The sequence below is a fragment of the Sebastes umbrosus genome, chromosome 5, assembly GCF_015220745.1.
Source record: "Sebastes umbrosus isolate fSebUmb1 chromosome 5, fSebUmb1.pri, whole genome shotgun sequence".
Classification (NCBI taxonomy): domain Eukaryota; kingdom Metazoa; phylum Chordata; class Actinopteri; order Perciformes; family Sebastidae; genus Sebastes; species Sebastes umbrosus.
In genome coordinates this window covers 27195804-27222361 of record NC_051273.1, presented here as the reverse complement: position 1 = coordinate 27222361, position 26558 = coordinate 27195804, and the positions used below count along the sequence as shown (strand labels likewise).

General features: G+C 39.6%; 1 protein-coding gene across 6 annotated transcripts in view; it reads right to left on the bottom strand.

Moving 5' to 3' along the window:
- exoc2 (exocyst complex component 2) overlaps positions 1-26558 on the bottom strand; it is a 150351-nt gene that overhangs the window by 28678 nt on the left and 95115 nt on the right. For 3 of the 6 annotated variants that reach the window (XM_037769780.1, XM_037769781.1, XM_037769783.1), the window contains 5 exons: positions 12273-12430; positions 10022-10198; positions 8432-8558; positions 5235-5348; positions 3734-3858 (listed from right to left, as the gene is read on the bottom strand). In XM_037769780.1, the coding sequence (XP_037625708.1) occupies positions 3734-3858; positions 5235-5348; positions 8432-8558; positions 10022-10198; positions 12273-12390 (661 nt within the window). In that variant the 5' untranslated portion in view covers positions 12391-12430. Of the gene's footprint in view, positions 1-3733; positions 3859-5234; positions 5349-8431; positions 8559-10021; positions 10199-12272; positions 12431-17450; positions 17542-24223; positions 24369-26196; positions 26314-26558 lie in introns of those variants that run through there. The other 3 variants (XM_037769785.1, XM_037769782.1, XM_037769784.1) reach the window with 3 other exon arrangements.

The following is a 26558-nucleotide window of genomic DNA, read 5'->3' as shown; positions in this document are numbered from 1 at the left end:
CAGAACCATTTGAGAAGCCATCATTGGAAACTGTTTGGAAAAGGGCAGGCACTTTCAATAAATATTTGGCAGGTGATTGGATGAACCATCTGTCAATCAAACTCTTGCCGAAGCCAGTCGGGAGAAGAGCGAAAACATAAAGAAAAGCCTTCAGTGTTGTTCTTTGCTCTTCTTTTAATGTAGAAATACTCTCCAGTTCTGATATAACTGATGCTGTTGCAGCATCTACGCTAACCTCTTCAGGCCGCTATTGTTTTTTAGAACAGTCGCTTCTCCGTGTCTTTACACACACACCTAAGCCACGCCCATAGCTGCCAGTAGCTCCTCACAGGACGCTGATTGGTCTGTGCACTGGCTGGCCGGACACAAACAGTTTATTTGAAGCCTGACAAAATGGATTTTCGTGCGAACTGTGATCCTGCGATTCACGCGTGATGTTGCGACATCGCGAGAATCCAGCTGCTGTGCAATGCAAGGCATGCTTTGCCCCGATAAAAAAAATACATGCCCCGATAGTGCCATTTGGATAGATGCTTCTGCTAAAAGAATGAATGCTGATCTGGGTGCAGCTCATTCTTTATACCGTGCAAATGTTTTGAGGCCACGCAACTTAATCATGCACTTCTGATCGGCCCTTTGGAAGTTCTAAGAATACAATCCTAGTATAAAAAGCTGGCCGGAGCTCCCAGTCTTGTTTCTCCATTTGCCTCCATTTCAACACAAACAGCACTGTAATTAACAAGATTTGTGGTTTTGCAGATGCAAAAGTCTAAACTGTGTGCTTAAGCACAGAGTTCATAGTTCATTAAAAAGAGACATGGGATTTTGTTTTGCTATTGCTGTTGGAGACGGTTAACTATACTGGAGAGCAATTAAGAAGCAATTAGTGGGGACAAGAAAGAGAGGGAGGGAGAGAAACCCCACGGATGTTGAAGTCAGAGTCCTGCTGTTTGCTCTAAATATTTTCTATCCGTCTCATTTCTTTTCCAAGATTTGGCCTCTCCTCCTCGTTTCCACCACGCCGGCAGCAGTACACTTGCATTAAAAAGTAACTCCAGACTTCTATTAAAGTCATCAATAAAAATCTCACATGCAAGCCGAAGTGAAAATAAACAGGGGAGGAGACTAAAATGTCTTGATGGTGATTGAGAGGGCTGGAAGCACTACAGCGACTTCTAACACAGCGGATTCTGAACAAGGAGAGAACACACAAGCACCCTGTTAATTTCTTTTTTTTACCCACAGCTAATTTCTTTTAAATGTTCACAGCTACATCTCAGGTGAGGTTCATTTGGAACGACTAAGAACAACAGAGACCTGCCAAACGCCGCTGAGAGACAAAGAAAGGATTCACAGTTAGCTCAGACAGCTGTGCTAACTAGGCCTGGCAGTGAGCTGCTGCAGAGCTGTCTTGAGCTGGCTGCCTGCTAGCAGCGTGTCGGCTGGTATGTCGGTTTGGCTGACCGTGCCCAGTATAAAGAATATCTCCACTTGAGCTATCCATTCTGGGCTACCACTTCGTTTTTTAATGATTGAGAGCCAAATCTTGGCCGAGAAAGGATGTTGTAGTGCTGTAATGAGTCATGATGAGAGGGCAGGAGTCAGGGAGTTTAAAAATGAATGTTTAAGTTAAGTTGTTGGTCTGAAAGGGAGACTAGGTTTTTTTGTGGAAATTTGAAAAGTGGGAGTTGTATGATATTCGAGGATAAAGTGAGTACTAGCTTTTATGTTACAGAGCGAACCTGTTCCTTTATGATAATGTTGTATTTTGTGTTGTTTGTAGCCTTGTTGTTGATGAGCTCATTTATAGTGTAGAACATCTGTTGTAGTTAGTTAGCCCTAAATGGCTCCTGTCCATTAAGTTTAGTTACAATGAAGGAAATTAACTAGGGCTGTCAAATTCATTTTAACGCCACTCATTTAAAGTGAAGATACTGGTATCATATGAAACTACAAAAACATAAGGAATCCATTGGTATCAACCATGTCGTACTAACTTGTCGCAAAGGAAGCTAAATAACGCTCCAAATTTATGCAAAATTTTGGTGAGGAAAAACTGGCATGGCCATTTTCAAATGGGTCCCTTGACCTCTGACCTCAAGATATGTGAATGTAAATGGGTTCTATGGGTACCCACGAGTCTCCCCTTTACAGACATGCCCACTTTATGATAATCACATGCAGTTTGGGGCAAGTCATAGTCAAGTCAGCACACTGACACACTGACAGCTGTTGTTGCCTGTTGGGCTGCAGTTTGCCATGTTATGATTTGAGCATATTTTTATCCTAAATGCAGTACCTGTGAGGGTTTCTGGACAATATCTGTCATTGTTTTGTGTTGTTAATTTATATCCAATAATAAATATATACATACATTTGCATAAAGCAAGCATATTTTCCCACATAAGAGTATTAAATACTTGACCTTTATAGTACATTTTGAATAGATGAAAAATGATTAATTTGCGATAAATCACAATCAACTATGGACAATCGATTGACAGCCCTAAAATTAACTAAAAGAAAGTGGATCAATCAATCGGACCTCTTTTTTTCAGTTTTTATGGTGAACGTGTTACTGTTGCATATTTACACATCCATTAGACAAAGAGCAACGTTGATTCTCCTTGAAAAGATACAACGGGATTAAAAAGACCACCTGACTATCGTTCTCATGTTTGTTGGTTATTTTGTTTTAAATTATTTACTGCATTTTATCATAAATGTGTTAAACATGCTATCTGTCTGTCTACCTTGTTCAATTCAAAGTGTTCATAATCCAAAATTGGGTGTTACAAATCAAGTGGGGCATTTTATAATCATCTTATATTCAGGCCAATACCGTGAATCCCATCCTGTCACACAGGTCATAAAGCATCATGATGCCCTCTTGGTTCAAAGGTCAATTAAGTCCATCCATAGTGTATTGCTTCCTCTGTCTGTAGAGACTGTACATTTCCCATTGGGGCAGTGGGCACACAGTAGGCACGCTCAGTCTGAACGTGAGAATGACCGTGCATTGTTCCCATTGGTCATATTGGGTCTGTTATCAGCACTATCAGTCCTAATACTCTGGCCTGCATTGTGTTGGGCTGCTCCGTTTATTTAGATTCAGCCACTAACAATGAAAACATTGCCTCTCTCCCAACCGGGGCACAAACACACGGAAAGCAATAATAATAATGATGGAGGCAGAAAAGTGTACGTATAAATAGTAAGGGGAAGTAACTGAGCAGCTATGGCGGGAGGAGAGAGTAAACAGACAAAAGTATGAATGATGAAGCGAACAATTGATTTGGAGTACCTGGCAGAGCGACAGCAGTCAGTCAGTCGCTCCTACCTTGAAATCTTTTCGGCATCTGAAGGTCCATGTGGCCAAGTGTGTGTTTTTGTGTGTCCACTTCCAGGCTCTAGGGAGACTCAAGTGTGACTATGTGTGACAGGTGAGAGCTGATCTCATTTTGATGAAGGTGAATTAGCCGTGTTGTGGTTGGCTGGTGTAACTGTAGTACGAAGTGGAGGGTTTTCACACGGCGTCCAAATGAGCCTCTTTAATCAACCGCCGCTAAACCGCATGTGGAGGGGGAAAAATCCCAACACTTGCACGCTTTCCAAAAATCAAAAGCTCTTTTCTGAGCAGAGATGAAGAGTGATGATTTGGAAGTTTGTGTATTGATTGTAGGCCATTTGGTACGATTCCATAGCACACAAAAAATGTGTTAATCCCTCTCACCTGCCAGAGCGTCCTGGGCCTCAAAGAACGTACTGAGGCCTCCTTTTACGTAGGCCAGACTCCCCTCATTCTTCTTAGTGGCCTGCTTCTTCAGATGATTGGCCCCAGTCTTCAAGTGCTCAAAACTGAGGAAACAAAAACAAAATGATCATGCCATTAGATGAGGCCTGCAACTTGTGATTACTGTCATACTGTCATTAATTGTCTAGTTAATCGATTAATTGTTTAGTCTATAAAATGTCACACCATTTTTAAAAATTCCCATGACAATAGTTTGAGATGACGTCTTCAAATTGCTCCAATATCCAATGTTAAACGGAGAAAAGCAGCAAAAAGTCATGTTTAAAGAGCCAGAACCAAATTCATGGATCTCAGAAACTCAGTCACACACTAATTTTCGGCCAATGTGAGTGCGTGTGTCTGTGTGAGAGTCCAGATTGAAGTTTCCTCCGCAGGAAGAAACAGTCACCCAGCCAGGTCCAAACAGAGGCCCCTGGTCATGCTGGATCCTGGGGTCTGGGTTACTGGAAGGCTAAGCAGGGGGGAGAGGAAGCCAGGAGAGTCCAAAATAACTCTCCTTTGCCCTCACATGACAGTCAACTGGACTCAGGGCTTTTCGGTCAACAGGCTGTCGCGTCTACATACCTCACTGCTCTCTGAAGGACCAAATGGGAAGATTCAGCCAAGACACTATAACCTCAAAATGAACGTCATAAAACCAAGCATAATAAATGATCTGTCTGTCCACATATGAGAAGCTGGAACCTGAGTGTTTAAATAATCAATTATCAAAATTGTTGCAGATTTATTTTATAACAATTAATAGTCGATTGATAATCAATTAATCAACTAACTGCAGTTCTGCTGGACCATAATCATCTGTTCGGCTTGGTGAGGGAATAGGGGTAATATCTCTTTGGCAACACATGGATTTACCTGCCACTGATCTCACCTGCCAGCAAGGAGTGCTACTGGAACAAACCAGTAGGAAATGCTAGCATAGTGACCAGGATGTGCCAGATTCAGACTTTTTTTAAAGATTATTATTTGGGGGTTTTTGCCTTAATTTGACAGAGACAGTGACAGTTATGAAAGGGGGAGAGAGAGAGAGGGGAGGTCATATTTGAACCCTGGGCCACGGTAAGGACTAAGCCTTGGTACATGGGACGCCCGCTCTACCAGGAGAGCTACCGGAGCGCCCCCCAGACTCCCACTTAAGTTCATCAGTGTACGCAGCCAAACTACAAGGAATTAATCTTAGACCTCAGTTTTTGCCTCTGCAGCACCCTGTAAGCATCCTGCCTCTTGTGTCTCGTGTCTAGTTACTTCAGCAGAGGACATACAGTAAGTATGATATAAGCCAACTTCTGGTGGGTCTCCAGTAAATTAAAAACTTGCATTGCATTCTTGAGAGCTTCAGTCAAAGGGAGTCTCTTTCCCCCTTTCTTATTAGTAGTTATGAAGGATGGTAGTTTAAGACTGGTGATAACAAAGGGCCTACCTGGAGCCTGTGTGGTTTTCTATGAGGTACCAGGTGGCAGAGAAGTTCTCACTGGTGAAGTCTCCACTCATTCCTGGAAATGTCAGCTCCATGTCTTTCTGTGGGAATTTGCCTCTGAGAAAAGACAGATACACAGAGATGAACACAGAAGAAAGGCAAGACAAAGAAGAACTCCACTGTATTAAAAGATCAGATGTGCAGTATACAGTATAGTACTGTAATGACACTAAAACAGAGAATGTATAATATACAAATATAATGAACAAATTGGGAGTGTGAAGGGATTGGCAACATAATTCTGAGATACAGTACTTTTTATGTGATGTTGGGTTCAGTTTCTCCAGCAGGGGGCAGTGTGCTGCCAAAAAGTAACCCAGGCTGGGAGAGCTTGGCGTGGGAAGTGCAGTGTGTGACGCCTGGGTGCCCCTGGAGGACCCAGCACTCATTAGGGAAGCTTGATCTCTACTAATGACCCGTGGCCTACACAAACCAACCCCCCCTCCACCACCACCACCCACTCTGCAGTCACACACACACACACATGTAGAAAAACCGACACACCGACAGTACTGTAAAGTAAGGTGATGTATGCACACACAGAAAACCAGAAGCACTCAGTAGTAAGTACAAGCACATACACACTCAGTCATGTATGTGACATAATATTACAAATAGATGTTGCAATGGTTAAGATGAGTGAAATTACAAGCTTCAAATGTATACAGTATCTGTATCAAAGATCAGAGTTAAGTGTTTTAACCCCTTTAGTTTTTTCTGTGGTAAAAATTCACACTCAAGAAAACATTTAAATGTACAAGAAGTGACTGTATTTGAGGGAAATACAGCACAACAAAAAAAAATGCTACAGTCTCATTCCCTTTATAATCCTCATTGTTTTCAAATTAGCTCAGGAGATCCCAAACTCAGATGGCTACGGAAGACAGTCCCATACAACGTCTGTGCAACTATCTAATCTTACATTTAATGACCATTGGAGTCCTTTTCTGTACCTTCAAATAGTGTTAGAATGAAAGTAAATAAGGATAGCTGAGGGCACTGTCCAGCTTCCTGATATGATTCAATGCCTCTGTAAGCTCTCACATGTGTTTAGTTTGCAGAAGACACAAATTAAGACAAGTTCGTAGCTTTCAGGTGTTGTAATACATCATTATCCACCTCTGAGAGAGACTTTGGAATGTGTACCAAATGACGAGAAACCGATTATTTGAGCCGATTTATTATTCAAGTCCTTAACTATGTGATTAGTAACTTCTAACTGTGTGTCACTAAAGTGGGTTGCACTTTTAAAAACTTAAGGAATGTCATATGTAAATCAGTTGCTAGGAAACATTTATAGAACTGTGTAATCACACAACAATCAACAACATAATCTCTGAAGATACTGCAGCAAGCGATATATTGAAGTTACTTGCAAAGGCCAGTATTACTTGTTTATATTGTATTGTATTCAATTCATTTAAGTTCAGAGTGAGGGGAAAATCCATTTACGCTACCAAACAGACCTTATCTTGCATCACTAGTGCTATAATTTTGCAGTTGAGCATGTGGAGATATTTCGTAACAACTAACGTGCAGACTAGTTTGTGTGGTGCGAGCAAATTTAATCTGGTGACTTTTCAATCTCCATTTATTACATTATATCTAGGCCAAGTATGACGTTTTACACAGCTGGTGCAAACATCTACAGCTGAATAACCATTCAGTGACATCACCATACAAAGATCGAGCGATGCTCTTTTACTAACAAACAGCTCTTCCGATTAAATGCTTTAACCCTTGTGAAGTCTTCACATTCTGCATACTCCCCTTGTCCTAAGGGTCAAAAATCACCAGCCTTTGCTAAACCCCTAAAATAAAGCAGCTTAACTTTAATTTGTACCCCAAATCTATTATGAGCGAAGAAACAACCTATCATTCATCACAAACGTTGTGATTATCTGGGTTTTCTCTCTTCACAGTTCAGAAAGACTGAAGGGAAACAATAACAGTCTTGAACTTTTTTGACAACTTAGTTATACATTCTTTTACACTGTACAATGAGGAATTCAACTACATAATACTAGCATTCTCCTATTTTGTAACCACAGCCCCACAAGGTGTAAAAACAACAACAATAAATAAGAATAAAATATAATAATAGATCCAAAACAAAAGATGTGAAGAACATAAATCAAATCAACTCAAATCAGCACATGTAGGACACGATGCAAGTCTATGTGCATGGACTTTACAGATGTATTTCTCACATATGCAGCACACAGTATTTGTTTTAAAGTCCTTTAGGGCCGTGGAGGGGACTAGCCCAAGAAATGGTAAATGATTTTATAACTCAAAATGACCCTATGACAATCTTTGTACCTTGGTGGTGTACAGAGTTCAAGGAAATATGAACAACACAATGTTTAATGTTTAATTTTTTCTTTTTCTCTTTTTTTTTTTTTTAACACCGCGTCGTAACTGGATGCGAGCGTTTAGGAACACTTTAGGAAAAATCATTGAATTTCAAGTTGAGAAATGATCATTTAGGGTGTTTTCTCTGCTGTTAAACATAGTGACGGGTAATTTTTGACCCTTAAGACAACACAAGGGTTAAGGAGTGTTTTATTCTCCCTGTATCAGATCAACACATTACTGTCAAAGAGAATTGTGTAGACTTTTAATGCTGGATGTTTAACGCAATCCTGGCAGACGAGTGAATGGTACAGCCTGTTTACGGGGGTCTTGTCTCTGGCCACGAGCGGTCACTTGCCCCCGGCCCCTCTAAACCAAACAAACACTAACCCAGAAATGCCAGAACCTGACAACACAAACTATATATTACAACTGCTGCACTCCCTGCCAGGCGCGTGGGAGGCAGCACCACGCCGCCTGCTCCGAGGCGGTACACAAACATGTGTGTATGGGACGCTGCTTTAGTTCTTTCCAAATCCCTTTCTATCGCCGTCCTCTCTGCTTTATACACAATTATTCTGTTTCCACTCCCTGCGAGCAGCGGTTAGAGGCCGTTCAACCATTGCTGTGTTGGCATAATATTTCAAACGCCTGCATATGGGGAGAGTTTGTCTCTGTTTAGGGATGTAAACCATGACTCAATGACTAGGGCGCGTGTGTTTACGGCGGTGTGATTGTGCCGAGCGATGCTTGTGTGCGTGCGTTTGTGTGTTCTCCGTCCGTACTTGTCTACGTCGATGCCCAGTGGATTGCTGGGTCGCAGGGAGAGGGGGGAAATGCCTTTGTTGCGGTCAGTCCTCATGTCGTAGTAGTTCATTTCATCCACCCACACAGCGGACTGCTCCATGATACCTGCAGGACAGGGCAGGACAAGAGAGGAGAGACACGCGTCAATGAGCTCAACAACATGTCCCAGATGTGCGCTCACACACAGACGTACCCTCGCTCAAACATACAAACACGCACATTTATGCAGAATCACATATTATACTTTAGTTTTTATTTACTTCATATTTTAACTATATTTCTGTTTATTGTAATTAAACTAGTGCAAATTATGTCTACTCTATTCTGTACATAAGTATGTACAGAATACTACATTACATGCCTAGGTCCTCTACAGTGGCCGAGATAGCTCAACACACTGCAATTTCAGAAACTACATGCAAATGAGCATAACAAAAGTAAATGAAAAATATATCTTCTCACTTCGACAACACACGCATTGCGCATTTAGGGAAAACTGCAAATAAATAAAAGGCAATTTGAGAAACATGTTCACCAATTTCACAACACATACGCAGCATTAAGAAATGTGCCGCAAATACAGATGTGCGCCAAGTCATACAAAGAAACTGAAGTTTCCAGGAGACACACAAGTCATCAGTGAAAGGCTAATGCTGGCCAGTATCTCCCATAATATTGGAATCACATTGTTAAAATTAGAATAAATGTTAGCTCATTCGCATGGTTGATTTCAGTCACACAAAACACATGACCAGGTGTGTTCAGCACATTATTTTTCAATTTGCATGTGTTTTATTTATTTCCTGTGTATTTTTATCAATGCAATGTACTGTATGTGTTGCTAAAGTGGTGAACAATTTATTTTTTTAATTGACTTTTTGAATGTGTGTGTGTGTTTTTTTTTTTTTAAGAAAACGGAGCCCACAGTAGGATCTCTCCTCTGTTGCTCTTCCTGTGGGTTCTGCCATTTGTTATTGTCCTGATAAAAAAGTTTTGTGGGAAAAAAAAAATGTCTTTATCCGAATCAAGGTTGCAGAGAGGGTGTCATAGGGATTGTAAAGTCCTCTGGAGCAAACATGCCGTATTGGGCTAAATAAATTTAACTTGTCAATTATTTGACAGAAAAAATTTATCAGCAGCTATTTTTTAAATAAATTAACTGTTTGTCTTCGTTGCTTATCAGGAAAAAACGCTTCAGTTTAGCCTCTTAAATTTGAGGATTTTCTGCTTTTCTCGGTTTTGAATTGTTGGTTGAAAAAAAAAAAATGAAGATCTCCCTTTGAGCTCTGGGAACTGACATGCACCTTTCATTATTTTCTGACATTTTTTTAGACTAAACAGTTTAGTAATAAATAAAAAATAAATAATCAGAATCAGATTTATTTTGCCAAGTACATCCATATAAAGAATTTGACTCCGGTTTTATGCAGCTCTCTAAATGTACTTACACAAATAAGAGAGTTTAATCGCTAATGTAAATAATCATTAGCTGCAGTCCCAAGTTGCAACTTTTTTCGTCACATTTTGTCAAGGCTAGCAAATGAAATGTTTAGTCTTGGGAGTCTTACTAATCCTCTCTGGCCTGAGCAGCTTAAACGAGACCGTGGAGGTGCCGAGACCCCCGGACTTGGTGGTGACAATGATCTCTCCCTTGTCGTCTTTGGCAGGTCCTACGCGGCACACTATCTTGCTGGCTGACATCCACTCGGCTGTCAGCAGGCAGTTATGGCCGCAGATCGACAGACCTGAGACGGAAGAGAAAGAGGGGAAAAGGTGAGAAGGGTGAGAGAAACAGCCACACAGTGACAGCACAAATAAACAATGTGTAGCACCGACACACACACAGACAATCTCTAACAAGAGGAGCTCACTCAGACAGAATTGGCGTCTATCAGCAAGTTTAGTCAAACTGTCACCAGGGGGTCAGAGTTCAAGTTGGGGTCACGATGGGCGTGGGTGGCTGTGACCTTCCTTCCTCTCACTCAGCTCCTTTAAGCTAACGTGTGACACTTCAGTGCTAAGTGGCCCATTACTGGCACAATGTGCACTCTGCCCCTACATCTGTCGTCCTCTTTTTAAACCCTCTTGAAAACTATTTGGACACTAGAAGACAGACACAGGGATTACTTTGACAGTTCCAGCCGAGGGGATTCAGAAAGCTTCACGTGTGTATGTCATAAAAGCCTGTGAAAGCTGATTAACAAATAGCCCATAAAACCGTGAATAATATGCCAATTAGAGCCCCATTTCCTGCCTCTGTTCTCTGCTGGCCACTTTGTTTGAATACATAAGCACTCACACACATTTGTGCATATCTAATTGTTCAATTCCAGGCCCCAGGGACATTCATGGTCAGAAATAGAGCTGTATCACTGGCCAGAGCACGGCTCTCCAAGCATGGAGCAGTGTGTGGACTGCCCCCCCTTCCCCACCTCCGCTCAAACCAAAGAAGTAGGGGTAGAGGAGGAATTGGCGAACATGAGGGAAAATATCGGCACAGAAAAACGTGTGACGTTCAAACACATAATGAGAACAAGATGGAGGTAGTCCATCTGTGTCTCTGTGTGTGTGTGTGTGTGTGTGTGGCTCTTGAAAATCATAAAAAAGACAATTATATTTTCACATTAATGCATGTTAATAATCTCTTGAGTTTCTCAAACAAGGCATGCAGTATCTAAATATTTACACAAACAAAAATGTTGCAGGGAGTTGGCAGAATTGTCGCAAAAGAAGCAAAATTGAGTTACATAACAGTATCTTAATATTGTTATTTGGTTGGTCTGCAGTAGTCTTTTGTTAAGTTTGTTTTCTCTACTAAAGTTGCTGGACAATTTTTTTTTTTTTACTGAAACCTTTATAGAACACTTCAAATTTAATATTTTTATATGTATAATAAATTCATAAATTATGCATCGCAAATTATAAATAGATTTTTAAAATTTTCAAATTACTTTTCTTTTGCTTTGTGTGAACAGAATTTGGAGTAACTTTTTCTCTTTTACTTGTTATTGTGCAACACATATTTAAACATGTTAAACATTTATGTATACAGCCAGTTTAGATATTTAAACAGTTAATTATTGCTAGATAAAATATGTGTAAAAATTACAAACTTGACATTTAACTTGCTTAAGTTTAGAACGTTTTTTTATTCAACTTTGTAAAACCTAAATAGTGAAAAAGTGATGAAATTCTTATTCCAGAGGGAAAAAAGAATCTGGCGTCCTGTCCACTTACGTATCATATAAACAAAAACAAACTTTACACCAGCCTGTTTAAAAAAGGGGGCCGCTGTGGTTTGTTGATGGATAAGTTAATAAAATCAGTTAATACGACTCAAGTTACAGAATACTCAACATACCCGAGCAGAAATTAGATGACAAAAATAAAACAGCTATATTTACTCAACATCAGTGTCCCTCTTCTTCAACAAAAAATGACTTACACAGAGAAAGAAGCAGTAAAAATCATTACCTAAGAATTATCGTTTACCATAGACAAATAAATGTTAATTACATAATGTGTTGACATATTATATATTTACAGTATGTCGTGATCTAAGAAATATATATAGACTGTATATTTATCTTGACGTATTCAGTTATATACCTAGATACATACTTTATTAAGTAAGACTAAAGAAAAAATATTAAGTGGAGGAATGTAAAGGATGAATACAGATGTCTTCATTTCCCATGGAAATCATTATTTCTAAAGAAGAAATTAATTAAAAAAATTAAACAAACAGAATCTACAACATTCTACCAAGACGGAGCTGCGTGTGTGGTTAGTCACGTTGTTATACAGTAAATGCATTACCGATGAGGTCGGCTGGGCCCGTGCCCAGGTTTTCTCCACGGATGGTGACTTTGGTCCAAGCCGCACCCTCCTTGGGCGAGATGCCTGTGACCAGCGGGGGCTGACGGGCACGAGACATGGTGGCCTGAGGTAGACAGTAACACTGGGTCGATCAGCACCTGGACATGGAAAAAGACAGGCAGAGGGAGACATGCATAAGACGACGTGGTGAGTAACACAAAACTCAACAAACTTGATAATAAAATGATGAGAGTATCAAGAAAATGCACTATTTAAAAAATATAAAATCAAGTAATAATCATTAGTTATAACTCTGGAAGCTGAAATAGCTTAGGAAGATATAATATAGCCAAATTATTGCTGTTAAAATGGACAAAAATTGTCCACACAAAACACACTAAACTATACTAGACTAGTACTAACTATACTTATCTGGAGTAAACAATACCAGCAGGTGTTAAAAAGGGGATAAAAAATAACATTTATGTCAACTATGAACTGTAGCTGGTGAACAAACCTCTCCTGATAATAACAAATACGGTAAATCAATTTTTTTTTTAAATTCACCAGCCGCCTTTACTGAATTACAAGGCACCCAGATATTTAGATTTTTTGAACAGCCTTTGGCTAGCAGCTAGTGTTAATTTCCCGCCCTGCAGGTCTCCAAACAATGTATGCATTACAGCAGTTATCTCTCAGATAATAAGGAAAATAGAGAAGGGAGCCAAGATTGAAGGAGCAGACAGAGAGCAGGGAGGAAAGGAAGAATGTAAACCTCAAAGCGAAGGATAAATAAACCTGGCCTCCCCAATCATTCCACATAAGCCCACGCAATACAGTACAGATTATGGTACCAACGAAGAAGCACCCATGCAAATCAGTTCATGTCGTGGCGGAGCAAAAGGAAGAGAGGGAAAGATTCCAAATGAAAAAATGAAAGGATGTATTTCAGCAGCACAGATGTTTGCTAATAAATTACTGCCAGGTCTCAAAGAGGCTGACCAATCTGGACTCTCCGGAATAGTATGAGCGAGGCTTCCGCCCTTTTGCTCCATAGCCAAAACACGTTCCCCATAAACAATGCAGGAGTTCACACGGACCGGACCTGCAGCAAGTTCACGGTGGTAACCCTTTGTACAGTTATATGGTCGCTAATTAGCTGTAGGCTTACAACTGAGGTGCAAGAAGACTTCCAAGAGCCAACGGGGGCGCCATTATTAAAGGAAATCGAAACTGACAGAGCAGGACATTGATTTGTCTACTTGTTAGAGAGACTTTCCTGTACAGTTTCTGAGTTTCAACGCCTGCAGCAGCCAGTGCACGCATCAGGAGCCATAAACCAGGGCTGCAACTTATGGTTGTTTTAATTAGGAATTAATCTATCGTTGTTTTAAATTATATTAATCATATGGTCTATAAAATGGTAGGAAATAGTAGGGCTGACCAAAATGCTTCGAAGCTTCGTTCCTCGACCATGGTAATCAACCTCCAATTAAGGAATAAGCCCACAACATTATTCATATTCAGAAGAACACATCAGCCTGCTGCGCCACAAAGCTTCAAATACCTTCAAATCCCAAAAAATGGTATTCGAGAAAACCCTGGAAAATAGCGCAAAATGCAAATCAAAATCACAATCTCCCAGAAAAACATATTCAAGTTTACAGTGATATAAAACGGAGAAAAGCAGATAAACCTCACATTCAAGAAGCTGGGACAAACAATGTTTGGCATTGTGGCTTGATAAATGACTTCAACGATTAGTCTGTGCTTTCCTAACCCCGGGGTCAAGACCTCATGGGGTCGCCTGATATGCAAATAGGGTCATACGAAACAAATATATATATATATATATATATATATATATATATTTATTTTTTAATAGTGCATTAGGTTAGTAAAGTTTAAATTAAATTAATTTTTACAAAGTTTCAATCCCAAAAAAACAAAATATGTTTGCTTGAATTATGTATGTTGCATGACCCCAAGAGCCGTCACCTTCATAATAAAGCTGAAACAATTAGTTGATTAATCGGTCGAAAGAAAATTCATTGGCAACTATTTTGACAATCTTTGAAATCATAATTGCTCAACAAGTTTTAGCTTCTCACCCGAGACAATTTTTATGCTTTTATTGTCATTTGAATATTTTTGGCTTTTGAGCGGTTGGGCAGAAGAAACAAGACATTTGAAGACGTCTCCTTGGACGGATGGACTTGATGATCTGTCACTATTTTTGGACATTTTACACCAGACCAAATTATTAATTAATTTATCAAAGCATTCCTTATTGGAATTCCATGGGTGCTTAAGTGCAGCCCACTGCTCCTACAATGCTTAGGATGGGTTAAATGCAGAGGTCAAATTTCATGTATGTAGCTGTATGTATATGACGACTGTAATAAAGTTTAAGTTTTATAATGAAAATAAGTGTAACCCTACTTCACAGGACTGCACTCTGATGGCATTCAGCGTAGTAGCATACATAGTGAAGCCCTCTGACTTTACGCTGCAGCGCCATGTGAGCGCACAACCATCTCATTAGACATAGTGAGTACAAATAAACATCAGTGACAACATATTGTGCTTTACACTCAGTGGCCACTTTATTATGTACACCACCTGTACAACACAATACAATCATCCTGCCATAAAGTTTACTTTTATGTTCAGTTTCTTTTTGCGGACACACGGTTTTTATTCAGTTATATGTTTTAGCATTGAGGTCAGAGTTAGTTCAGAGATATTTCTAAGATTCTTCCCCGGTCATGTATGTTAATGGAGTACAAAAAAATTGGAAACACCTTTCAATATAATGCAGTCCTGTAAAACACGACTTTTAACTATGACATCAGTAATAAACATGTTATTCAAATTACACATTTTCGACAATTTCACCAAAAACTGAACATTCGAAACTTTATGCAGTTAGAATTTATGGCAGAGCAGAGATTGTACAGGATAGGTGTGCCTAATAAAGTATTTGTGTAGCACTATTAGTGGTCAATAAAATGTTGACAAATCAGTTAAGAGACTTATCATATGAAAACCTCCTTAACACTATGGACGTACCGATACAGATACCCGATCGGATATCAGACCGATACTGACTCAAATAGCTGGATTGGATATCGGTGACAATGGGGCCAATCTATTCAATTCAATTTTATGTTTAGATACTATACACATTATATACTGGAATTTTAATTCCTGTTCAAGTTTTGACCAATTTGTTGCTGCATTAAAAAGGTTTGCACTTGAATTTTAATTCCTGTTAATTTTGAAGATTCTTTACCAAGTTGTTGATGTACAATTTATTATTTTAATAACACATTACAATTAAATACATTTACATCTATGTATTTACTGGTCACATTTTGTTTTTTTCAAAGTTAGGAAAGCGAAGTTTAAGTCAAGCCTGATGATGCCTTACACATAAAAAGAATGATCCCGGTCACTTCCACACAGTGAGGCATACAGCTTATTAATGAAACACTGGTATCGGATCGGTACTCACAAAGCTCAGGTATCGCTATCGGGACTGAAAAAGTCGGATCGGTGCATCCCTACTGAACACTGAAGTCCCACCAGCTCGCAATCTATCAATTGCTGAATATTTGGCTCATGGCTTCAAGTAAATATCAGAAGACTTCAGACCTCACATTTTCATTACAGTTGTTAAAATTGTGGCAATTTATGTAGGGAAAAGTACGGGACGACAAAAACATAGATGCATAAAAATCTAGAGTGGGACAGCAGCACATGTATTGACCTAAAAACCTCCAAGAGTAGGAACCTTTCTGGGAAACTTTTCCGCCACAGATCCCCCCCTCCATCGCCCTGACATCCTAGAGTTAACGAGAAAACTCCAACGGGATTTGCCTCATGTTGTTGCTGCTGCCCTTCTCCTGTCAGAGGAAATGGAGGGGCTATGGATCTGACATGAAGAAGATAAGAGGTTAACAGGCCTAAAACAAGAGCTCGGTGTAACCTTCATCAATCCCATATGTTTAGAGTGGGAGCGGCAATGAGCAGAGGACTGGGATCTTTATTTTGTACAATTCGGATTCTGCTTCCAGGAGTGTTTCTAGATTATCCCCCCCTCCCCTCATCTTGGAAATACACGTGCACAAACACACAGATAGCCTGCCCACACACACACACACACACACACACACACACACACACACACACACATACATGCTGGGCAGAATGACAGCTCAGCTAGGTTGCGTGCGAGGGGCCCGAGCTGAGTGTTGTGTGGTCTGTGTGTATGCGAGTATGTGGAAGGATCTGCGGAGAGGTCTGGGCAGTGTGTGTGTGTGTATATATATGTGTGTGCGTGTGTGTGTGGTCTGGGTGTGTGGTCTCTGGCGCGGGCCTGGGGAGAGCCTGCTGACGGCTGGGATGAGAAAAGAGCCGCTGTGTTTACTTTACTCTGGGGGCTGTGCATGGACACGGGAACACTGCCCAGACCCCTCTCTATAACACCGCTGTGCGCGCACACACACACACACACACACACACACACACACACACACACACACACACACACACACACACACACACACACACACACACACACACACACACACACACACACACACACACACACACACACACACACACACACACACACACACACACACACACACACACACACACACACACACACACACACACACACACACACATGCAACAAGTCACGCAGAAACTAAGCGGACTCTTGCACAAGTCTAATGTCACACACCACCACAAATACCCTGTAAACTAGGGAATAGAAAGTATAACTTTATACAGACCGGGGACAAACTGAGTGAATTTTTTCCTTAAAGTAGCATGAAGAGGAAAACAAAAGAAAAGGTTTCTGAAGCTCCAACTGGAAACTTATGAGGTGGGCAGCATTTTCCACAAGAGGGATAAAGGTAAAAACCTCTAGGGGGCATCAGAGGATCCCCACAAGAGTAAACCCCACTACTCTTCCAACATGTGTCAAGCCATGTCGTACTGTGAAGGCTAAATTTAATCAATGACAACACACAACCAGATTTAGCCCCTCTTCTCTCGCTCGATTCTCTTCCAACCATGATGCCGTTAACCCCCCAGCCCCAACCCCAACCTCTCTCTCTAGTAATAGGGCTAAAAAGGCAGGTTTGTTTTCCTTGGAGGCTGACTTACAAACAGCAGGGTTGGCTCTAATCTGTGTGGTAGCTGTGGAAGTCTGAGGCTTGGGATCTTCTTGCAGCGCTGCTAACAAGTGACAGCCCTTCCTTGGCCTTGTGCTGGAGCATGCAGACACATAGGAAAGACTTTTCATTAAAGCTCTAAACAAATCTCTTTGTCACATGAAACCATTTAATTTCCAGAATGCCACACGCAGTACAGCCCAAAAAACGCTGTACTCAATGGTCTGGGCTATAGATGGCAGCACTGAATTTATTTTTCATGGGAAAAGTACGACGAAGAAGGAAGGCTACTAGAAAATAATTTCATAATCACAATCATGATTTTGGCTTATACAATTAATTAAGGTTGTGATGTTGATGCTTTGCGTTTCAAGTACACGCTCTGGTGCATCAAAGCAAGTCTTCCTCATTCGCTGGTAAACTGTCTGACCCATCACAAATGTTTGTTTCAAGCACATCGTGAATAACTGGCCTGCAGGGAAGAGCATTTACACTAAACAAGGCAACTAAATTTTATATACATATACATACACTAAAATACATAAATACAAAAAGAAAATTGGTTTTAAATTGGGATGAACAGTGCTAAAAATAAAACAGCAAATAAAATGTACTTATATTTTTGAAATCAATATCACTATATAAAGAAAATATTTCTAATATTAAAATAAAAAAAATACATAAAAAAATATATAAAATGATATGATTTATGTTCATTGCCATAACTATCTTTCAGTACATACAAAAGCATTAATTAATTTTGCAAGGGTTTTAACCACAAGATGCTTGGACATTAATTTGGACACAGAATTGTGTAAAAACGATCTTATCAACAAGATATCATTCAACCGAAAGTAGATTAACAATAACATACAATTATTTAGAATTTAAAAATATAGTAATTAATGGATTCATTATTTGATAGATTGAAAATGATTCAACATCATTATTTGTAATTTACAAGTCAGAAATGAATCATTTGCTGATTCCAGCTTCTCCAATGTGAGGACTTTTCTAAGCTGTGGACTGCATCATTGTAAATAGAGTATTTGGGGGTTTTGGACATATGAGACATCACTTTGGACTCTGGACATTTTTCACTATTATTTAACATTTCATACACTGAACAATTTCATTGATAAATTTAAAAAATAACAATCAGATTTATCAGAAACGAAAGCATTTGTTAGATGCGATTCTAAAATGATCACCCAACCTTATTTAAGACATGTAATTGTAATGTCCCTAGTTCAAATAGGGAGCTATGTTGCATGTCACCCCACCCCCCCGCCCCCCTCTCATTCTCGTCTGTCTCCACTCTGGGCTATCAAATAAAGGGAAGAAGGTATACCTAAGACATACATCTGGTCTGATTAACAAGCATCTTAATAATGCACCAAAATGAATTGCCAGGGGTTTAAACACCACAAGTCCTCCAAACTCTGACCTTTTGCAAGATTTTTGTTTCGACAACTTCAAAACATGACAAACTCTCTGCAGCACCACGGACACAGGAATCTATCTACCTGAGCCACCATATCAACACACACACACACACACACTGCTGTCTGCATGACTATCTCATGAATAAGGCGTTCATACCTTATCATCATATGCTGCTCTGAGCTCAAAGGTGACTCACATATGGCAGTGATTGGCAAGTGTGTGTGTGTGTGTGTGTGTGTGTGTGGATGTGTGTGTGTAAGAGAGAGTGTGATGGGTTTAGGGGGCACAAAGGGACCCATTTAGACAGCTCATCACCCTCACCCCCTCCGTCTCCCATCAGAGCAGCTAACTCACTGCGAACACACACGCACTAACACCATTTCACTCCGTGCTCCCCAACATTACACAAACACCAGATTCCATCAAAGATCCCCCTCCCGTCTCCTCTGAATGGACAGAGCGGGCCAAACATCACCCAGCCTGAGATGACTGGTCTGATCACACAGGCTGGACGAAGCTTTGAACAATCCCCCACAGTGTTCGCTAACACCCGGGCCGCCACATGCCTTTAAGATGTGGAGAGGGCAACGTAGCCAAATTGACCATAATGTGTGTCAACTGTCTCGTATTCCATATAAATGGATAACATGAACTGCGCAGGTTCTGTTTGAAACAGATGCTGCTTTGCGACCACTGTCCAGTCATCATTCTTCTACAATGAGTCAGCATCTCCGGTGCACGCAGACGGCCCCGGCGTTCATGGAGTCTTTCGTGACAGAGAAAGAGGACAGAGCGATCAGATGTGCGCCTCTGGCTCGCTATCCGACCATCATGATGTCTGCCCACAAGCTTTGTTATCTTTAGGGCTGTCTGTTTGTTTGTTTGTCAGTCTCAAGTGCTTTTCAGAGTCAGGCCTAACGAAGTGAAGTCCCCAATTTCCCATATAAAAATCCTGGAACAATAAACAGAAATATGAAGTATAGGCCTGCAGATGCAGGAAGATGTTTTCAGAGGATTAAGAGACTGGAGACAGGCGGCTTTGCCCAATGACATGGGGAAATGGAGAGATTTGAACCTTCATGAGCTGTAACTCTGCTGCTTTACATAAAAAACACACCACCAGCGTGAGAACCGTCTTCACAGTCACATACTATCATGAATTACACAAACACTGTAGCTTACAATACAAATCTACCCTTTTATTTAGGCTTGCAACTGATTAACATTTTATAATCAATTAATCTATTGATTACTGGCCAACAGTTCAGAACGCCCAAATATTCAATTTACTATCATAGAATGCTAAAAAAAAAAAAAAAACGCAATTTGTTTCATTTGAGATGCTGAAACCAGTGACTTTTTGGCACTGAATGATTAACTGAATATCAAAATTATCACAGAATAATGTTCTAAAAATTGCCTCAATTAATAAGGGTAAAAAAATTGTAAAAAGTAGCCTTATAATAGTAGAAAGGTGACGTCTTAGAAGTCAGTCCAAAACATAAAAGGTAGGGCTGGACGATACGGACAAAATCTTTTATCATGATATAGGTAATTTCATATCTCGATAATGATATATATCACGGTATGGCATGTTTTCTGGTAAGTCAATATATAAATAGTCTATATGAAATAACCACATGGTAAAGCCCATTTCTGTATACTCCTGTGTGAATTAAATACTTGAAATGAAAACTATTTTCTCAATTTAAGAGCATGAGAGCAAAATGAAAATAACAGTTTTAAGTCAAATTATCGAGAAAAAATAAATGAAATATATGCTTAGCCTACAGCGCAATAGAAACGATATAGAAAAATATTTACGATAGACATTTTGATATAATTTAATATCGTCATATTGCCTAGCCCTGTTAAAAGGTATTCAATTTACAATATAAAACAAGGAAAAGCAGCAGCAAATGCTCACATTGGAGAGACTGAAACCAATAAATATTAATAAATTAATGTCAATAATTAAAACTACAAGGCATAAATGATCACCAAAATGGTTGTTGATTACTACTCTGGAAATTGAGTAATTATATATTTAATTAGGGCTGCAATTAACAATAATTTTACTTATCAAATGATCATTTGGTTTATAACATGTCAGAAAATATTAAAAATGCCTATAGTAAGGCCTAATGTAATGTCTGAAAATGTTGTCTGACTAACCATCTAAAACCCTAAATATTCAGTTTACTATCACATAACTCAGCAATTAAGACGCCCAGATCAATTATACATTTGTTTTGTGTCAAATTGTGTCGCTCTATTATCAACTAATTATTTCCATAAGTCTGAATCTACACTATATAAGAGGACTCACTCCATTAGTATTGAGCTTGTCTGTTTGAGCTGTGCTGTGACCTGTTTCCCCAGCCCAAAGCTCCTCTGTCTGTCTGTCCAGGTCTGACTGGGTCACAGAAACCATACTGTGAAAACTAGTGGACCCAGCAAGCCTGTCAGCAGGGAGGAGGCTACCAGGTGGGGCGGACCGCGGAGAGCAGACAGGGGTGAGGGAGAAGTGCCGCTTCACAAACACGGCTCGGCCTGACCCCCGTCGCTCGATTCACCCCGAGGTCTACGGAGCAGCGGCACTGAGGAAAAGCCTCAAAAAAACACAACCCACCACATTCCACCAAAACAAACAAGCAGGGCCACCCAAATTTTTCAATTAGAGCCCCGGGAGGGGGGCAGGAAATGGATCAGAGTAGCGTTGCCCCCGCCATCCCCCAGCCAAGCAAGCAGTGCTGACTTTGGGGAGGAGAAGGAGATACACAGAGCTCTGTCGGCTCTCACTGAATGGCTGAGGACTTGTTAGAGTGGACGTCGACACAAATGATGGAGGAGCTCAATGACAACTTATTCCTGCGACGTGGCGCCTGTCTGCAACCAACCTGTCAATCAGTTACTCTCATTCACTCTCTCTCTCATATAATCAATCAGTTGAGCAAACATACATGGTTTCCCCTAAAAAAGCCTATTTAAGACCAGCTAGAAAACAACTGTATGTGCAACCACAGCTGAAATAGTGCTTTTTTGATTTCAAAGTAACACAGGCTTGATCTGACTTTTCTAAAAACAAAATAAGTTGACCTCATGTTATCACTGCTTACTGCAACTAAATTTTTTTTTTATAAAACAAGATCTTTAAGGCCCAAATACCAAACTTGACTCATCTTATCACAGTTCGATGTAGGCCAGGTGTTTAAAACTAGGGCTGCAACTAACGATTATTTTCATTGTTGATTAATCTGTTGATTATTTTCTCAATTAATCTATTAGTTGTTTTGTCTATAAAATAAAATGGTGAAAACGTCGATCAGTGTTTACCAAATCCCAAGATGACGTCCTCAAATGTCTTGTTTTGTTCACAACTCAAAGATATTCAGTTTAATGTCATAGAGGAGTAAAGAAACCAGAAAATATTCACAATTAAGAAGCTGGAATGAGATTAATCGATTATCAAAATAGTTGGCGATTAATTTAATAGTTGACAACTAATTGATTAATTGATGCAGCTCTACTTAAACCTCAATTTCTACTCAAAATTTTCACCACTAAATGATGGAGCATGCTGCAACTGAAGGACACCACAATACCTTATGTTAAGATTTGTTGCTTTCATTGGTGATATATGAAAATATCTCTGGGGTTTTGACTGTTGGTCAAATAAAACAAGCAATTTGAATACATCTCCTTGAATTGTGGGAAAGTAAAACAGGTGTTTTTTCAGTATTGTCTGACATTCTATACACAAAACAATCAACTGATTAATCAAGAAAATAATCAGCGGATTAATAATATATAATAATGAAAATATGAATTAATTGCAGCCCTATTGCACCAACTCCAACTCGTGTTAAATCTTACAGATGCAGCAATTACCTGAAATCTGAATTGATGGCATCTTAAAAAACAAACTATAGAGATTATTATTTTAGTATCTATTTCTACAGTTCCAATTTTTTTCCCAAAGCTTCATATTGGCATGTTATTATGCCTCTTAAACTTACTCATGGAGAGGAGCACACTGTGTGGGGGCAAAGAGGGGACATCATTCCCACCTTAACATATGTTATACTGAAAAAATAACACACATCATTCATGAAGAGGAGGGCTGATATACAGTTTACAAAACAAACCAACAAATTGTTGCTAATGATAAACAAATAACACGGTTCAGTACAGATAATCTATCTTTGTATGACAAAGTCACGGCAGTGAGACAAGGTTGAAACTGTTTTAATTGCAATCAAGTTGTTTAAAGTGGCAGTAGGCAGTATATTTTTGGCATCATTGGGTAAAAATGCCATATTAACCTTTCAGCATAATGTAATTCAAGTGTTCTGAGAATAAAAATAGACTTCTCCACCTCATCATGATGTTTTCAGGCTTTAAAAAATCTAGCCCGTGATGGGAGACTTTGACCAATCACAGGTAATTTCAGAGAGAGAGCATTCCTATTGGCTGTGCTCTGGTCATGTGACCGGTACTTGGCGTTCCTTCAAGCCATCTCAACCTGATCTCAACATGGCTGCCGGGTCACAAACTTTCTCATTTTACAGCTAAACAGTACACTACAAGATGATTCTGAAAACATTTGAGGAGAGAAATAGGTATGACAGTAACAGAATATTGATTCATATTTGATCAGCGCTGACTAGTTTGACCGTTTGGTCGAAGTTCGCGAGTGATTGACAGCCGGCTCTCATAGACAGCAGATGGACAGCAGACCTCAGATCAGCTCTGACTGCTTGTTTTCCTCCGGTCTGTGAAATCTTGCAGATGCCGTTAGGAGCACCGGAGGACACAGAGGCACATGATTTTTTTCAGGTTACCTGTTTCATGTACTACTGTCAGGATATAGCGACCGTTTATAAAAATAACTTTTTTTTAATCATATTTGCTCCAATCTCGCCTAATTCAGCTTTAATAGAATTAGTAGTGATGCATTATTACCTCGTTTACAGTACTCTAATGTTTATTCTCATCAAAGTGTCCTCAAATCAAAGGACGGCTGCCTTTCTGAGTCATATGAGGTAATTTGGTGTGATCATTTCTTTCTTTTGGCTCATTCCCATCTGTATACATGAAATGTTTTCCCAAGTATAAGCAAGGTGTTAAGTCCAATACATTTTCTTTGTTTTTATAGAGCCCTTAATAGGCAATCATTATTTCTGTGTTAAAAGGCAGTTACTTAATCTATTTACATTGGAATGGACTGCACAGTGTTTATAGACGTTGGGAGAGAAATCGTGCCACCTGGCAATGAGTAACCACTGCAGGTTCTCTCATACATACAACACTCATTACTGATTTGTGCTGTTTCAAGCTATCGTAATCATATCATAATTGCTTCACTTGATGCAAGAGATGAATTCAGTGCTGGTTGGAGGATGGAAAGGAGGAATGAAATTGGGAGGTTTCTGAGGAGGAAGGGAGACACTGTTCTGTTTTGATTTCGATTTGATATATATTTTTCTATATTTGCAGTTGGGTTTTTTTAGCGCTTTAAGCATCACAGACAATTTTCTTAATATTACATTAACTGTATGAATAAACTCTGTATGAATCACTACTTGGTGACAAGCAAAAGATAGAGTAAATGGCAGAAAGGTGCAGAGAGATGTAAGGTTTGCAAGCAGGGTCTAAAATTAAGTTTTTTCCTCCCGTGCCACTGTGGCAGGTCACTAAACATTTCTACTAGACATACAATTGTTTTGTCTGCCACTTCTGAAGTCTATGTAGCTTTAGAATTGTAAACACTAGGACTGTGTATTGGCAAGAATCTGGAAATATCATACGTATCATGATACAAGGGTTACGATTCAAAATATTGCGATATATTGCGGTACTGTAAGCAAGACAATATATCGCGATTTTTTTTAAATCTAATTTTAGGAAAACTGTCATAGTATAAAAAACACACCTCCAAATGCATAAAATCTGAGCAAAAAAAAAGTTTACTTATTTTATCCAATCAGAATTGTAGGATCTACATTTGCATTTATCACAGACGGCGCATATCTTTGCAAATAAAATAAAGTATTGACTGAGTTAATCTTTGCATGTAAACTATTAATTAGAATTCAATACAGAGTTTTTGAGAATTAATAGATACAGTGTCACAAAACATAATATTGCAATACTCAATATTTTCTTACACCTCTAGTAAACACTGAGTCAGTTGTAACAGACAGTAGAAATATGGATTATGTAACCTTAATCCCTGACTATTTTTAATTTAGGAAATGCTTTTTAAAAATAATACTTCTTAAAAGGGACTGTTTGTAACTTTTTAAGTGTATAAATGTACCGGGTCGGTATCCCATGCGCGCTTGCGTGTGGCCGGAGTCACTGCTCCTCTGCCTGTTTGCCTTCACTAACACACTGCGCGCGTTCTCTCTCCACCTCTAGACGTGAACGCGCGTTCATTAAACACACTGCAGAAGAGTTAGTTTAGCTCTGAGAATATCTAGTGAATGTACAGTGGAAGTTTGTGCAGAAATAACTGCTGCAGCTCCTCCAGACCAACAGAGGTTTTCCGTGTCTTGTGAAGTGACGGGGCTCCGCAGCGAGAAACGTTGCCGTCTCTGACCGGGTGCCGATGTCTTCCTGCGGGCGCAGTCGGGAGACGATAACGTTTCTCTTCCTGCTTCAGCCTCGAAGCAGGAATAGCCAACACTAGGATCAGCATTGATTCATGGAGAGACCTTCGTCTGGTCAGCTAACACTACTGCCAAGCAGGTGAAATATAGAGTGATATTGTGGTTTTAGCTGACGTGTGTCTCCTCACTGTTTTGAGCGATGCTTGTTCATGTCTATTTAGAGCGAGCATGCGCAAGCCCGACGCTGACTTTCGTTGAACTAACGGCCACAGGTGTCGCTGTTAACAAGCACTTCTGAAAGTTACAAATAGTTTGTTTAATATTAGGAATCTGCCATCGTGGCAGGTGGCCTGAAATTGTTACCTGCCACAGCCAACATTTACCCTGTATATGGCAGGTGCTAATTTCATTACCTGTTTGCAAGATACACAGTAGCAGTTATAACACCAGTGACCACAGCTAAATAAGACAATGAGTACCGCTTTATGGAGCACTAACACGGCTGAATTTTCTAGAAGACGTTAACGGATATCAAACAGTCTTAAGACATGTTCTCCTACACTAACAACACAACATCTCCTTTAAAGTGTCAGATATTTCAATGGCATTTGGTTCTGCTAATCATATTGCCATTGAGAGATCCACTGCAGGTTATCTCATACATACAACACTCATTACTGATTTGTGCTGTTTCAAGATATCATAATCATATCATGATTGCTTCACTTGATGCAAGAGATGAACTCAGTGCTGGTTGGAGGATAGAAAGGATGGATGAAAGTGGGAGGTTTCTGAGGAGGAAGGGATATACTGTATATTTTGTATATTTGCAGGGATTTTTTTTAGCACTATAAGCATCACAGACAATTTTCTTATATTACATTAACTGTATGAATGAACTCTGTATGAATCACTACTTGGAGACAAGCAAGATATACAGTAGCAGTTATAACACCAGTGACCACAGCTAAATAAGACTTTAGACAAATAAAACGACTTTTCTAGAAAACTTTTAACGGATATCAGAAAGTCTTAAGACA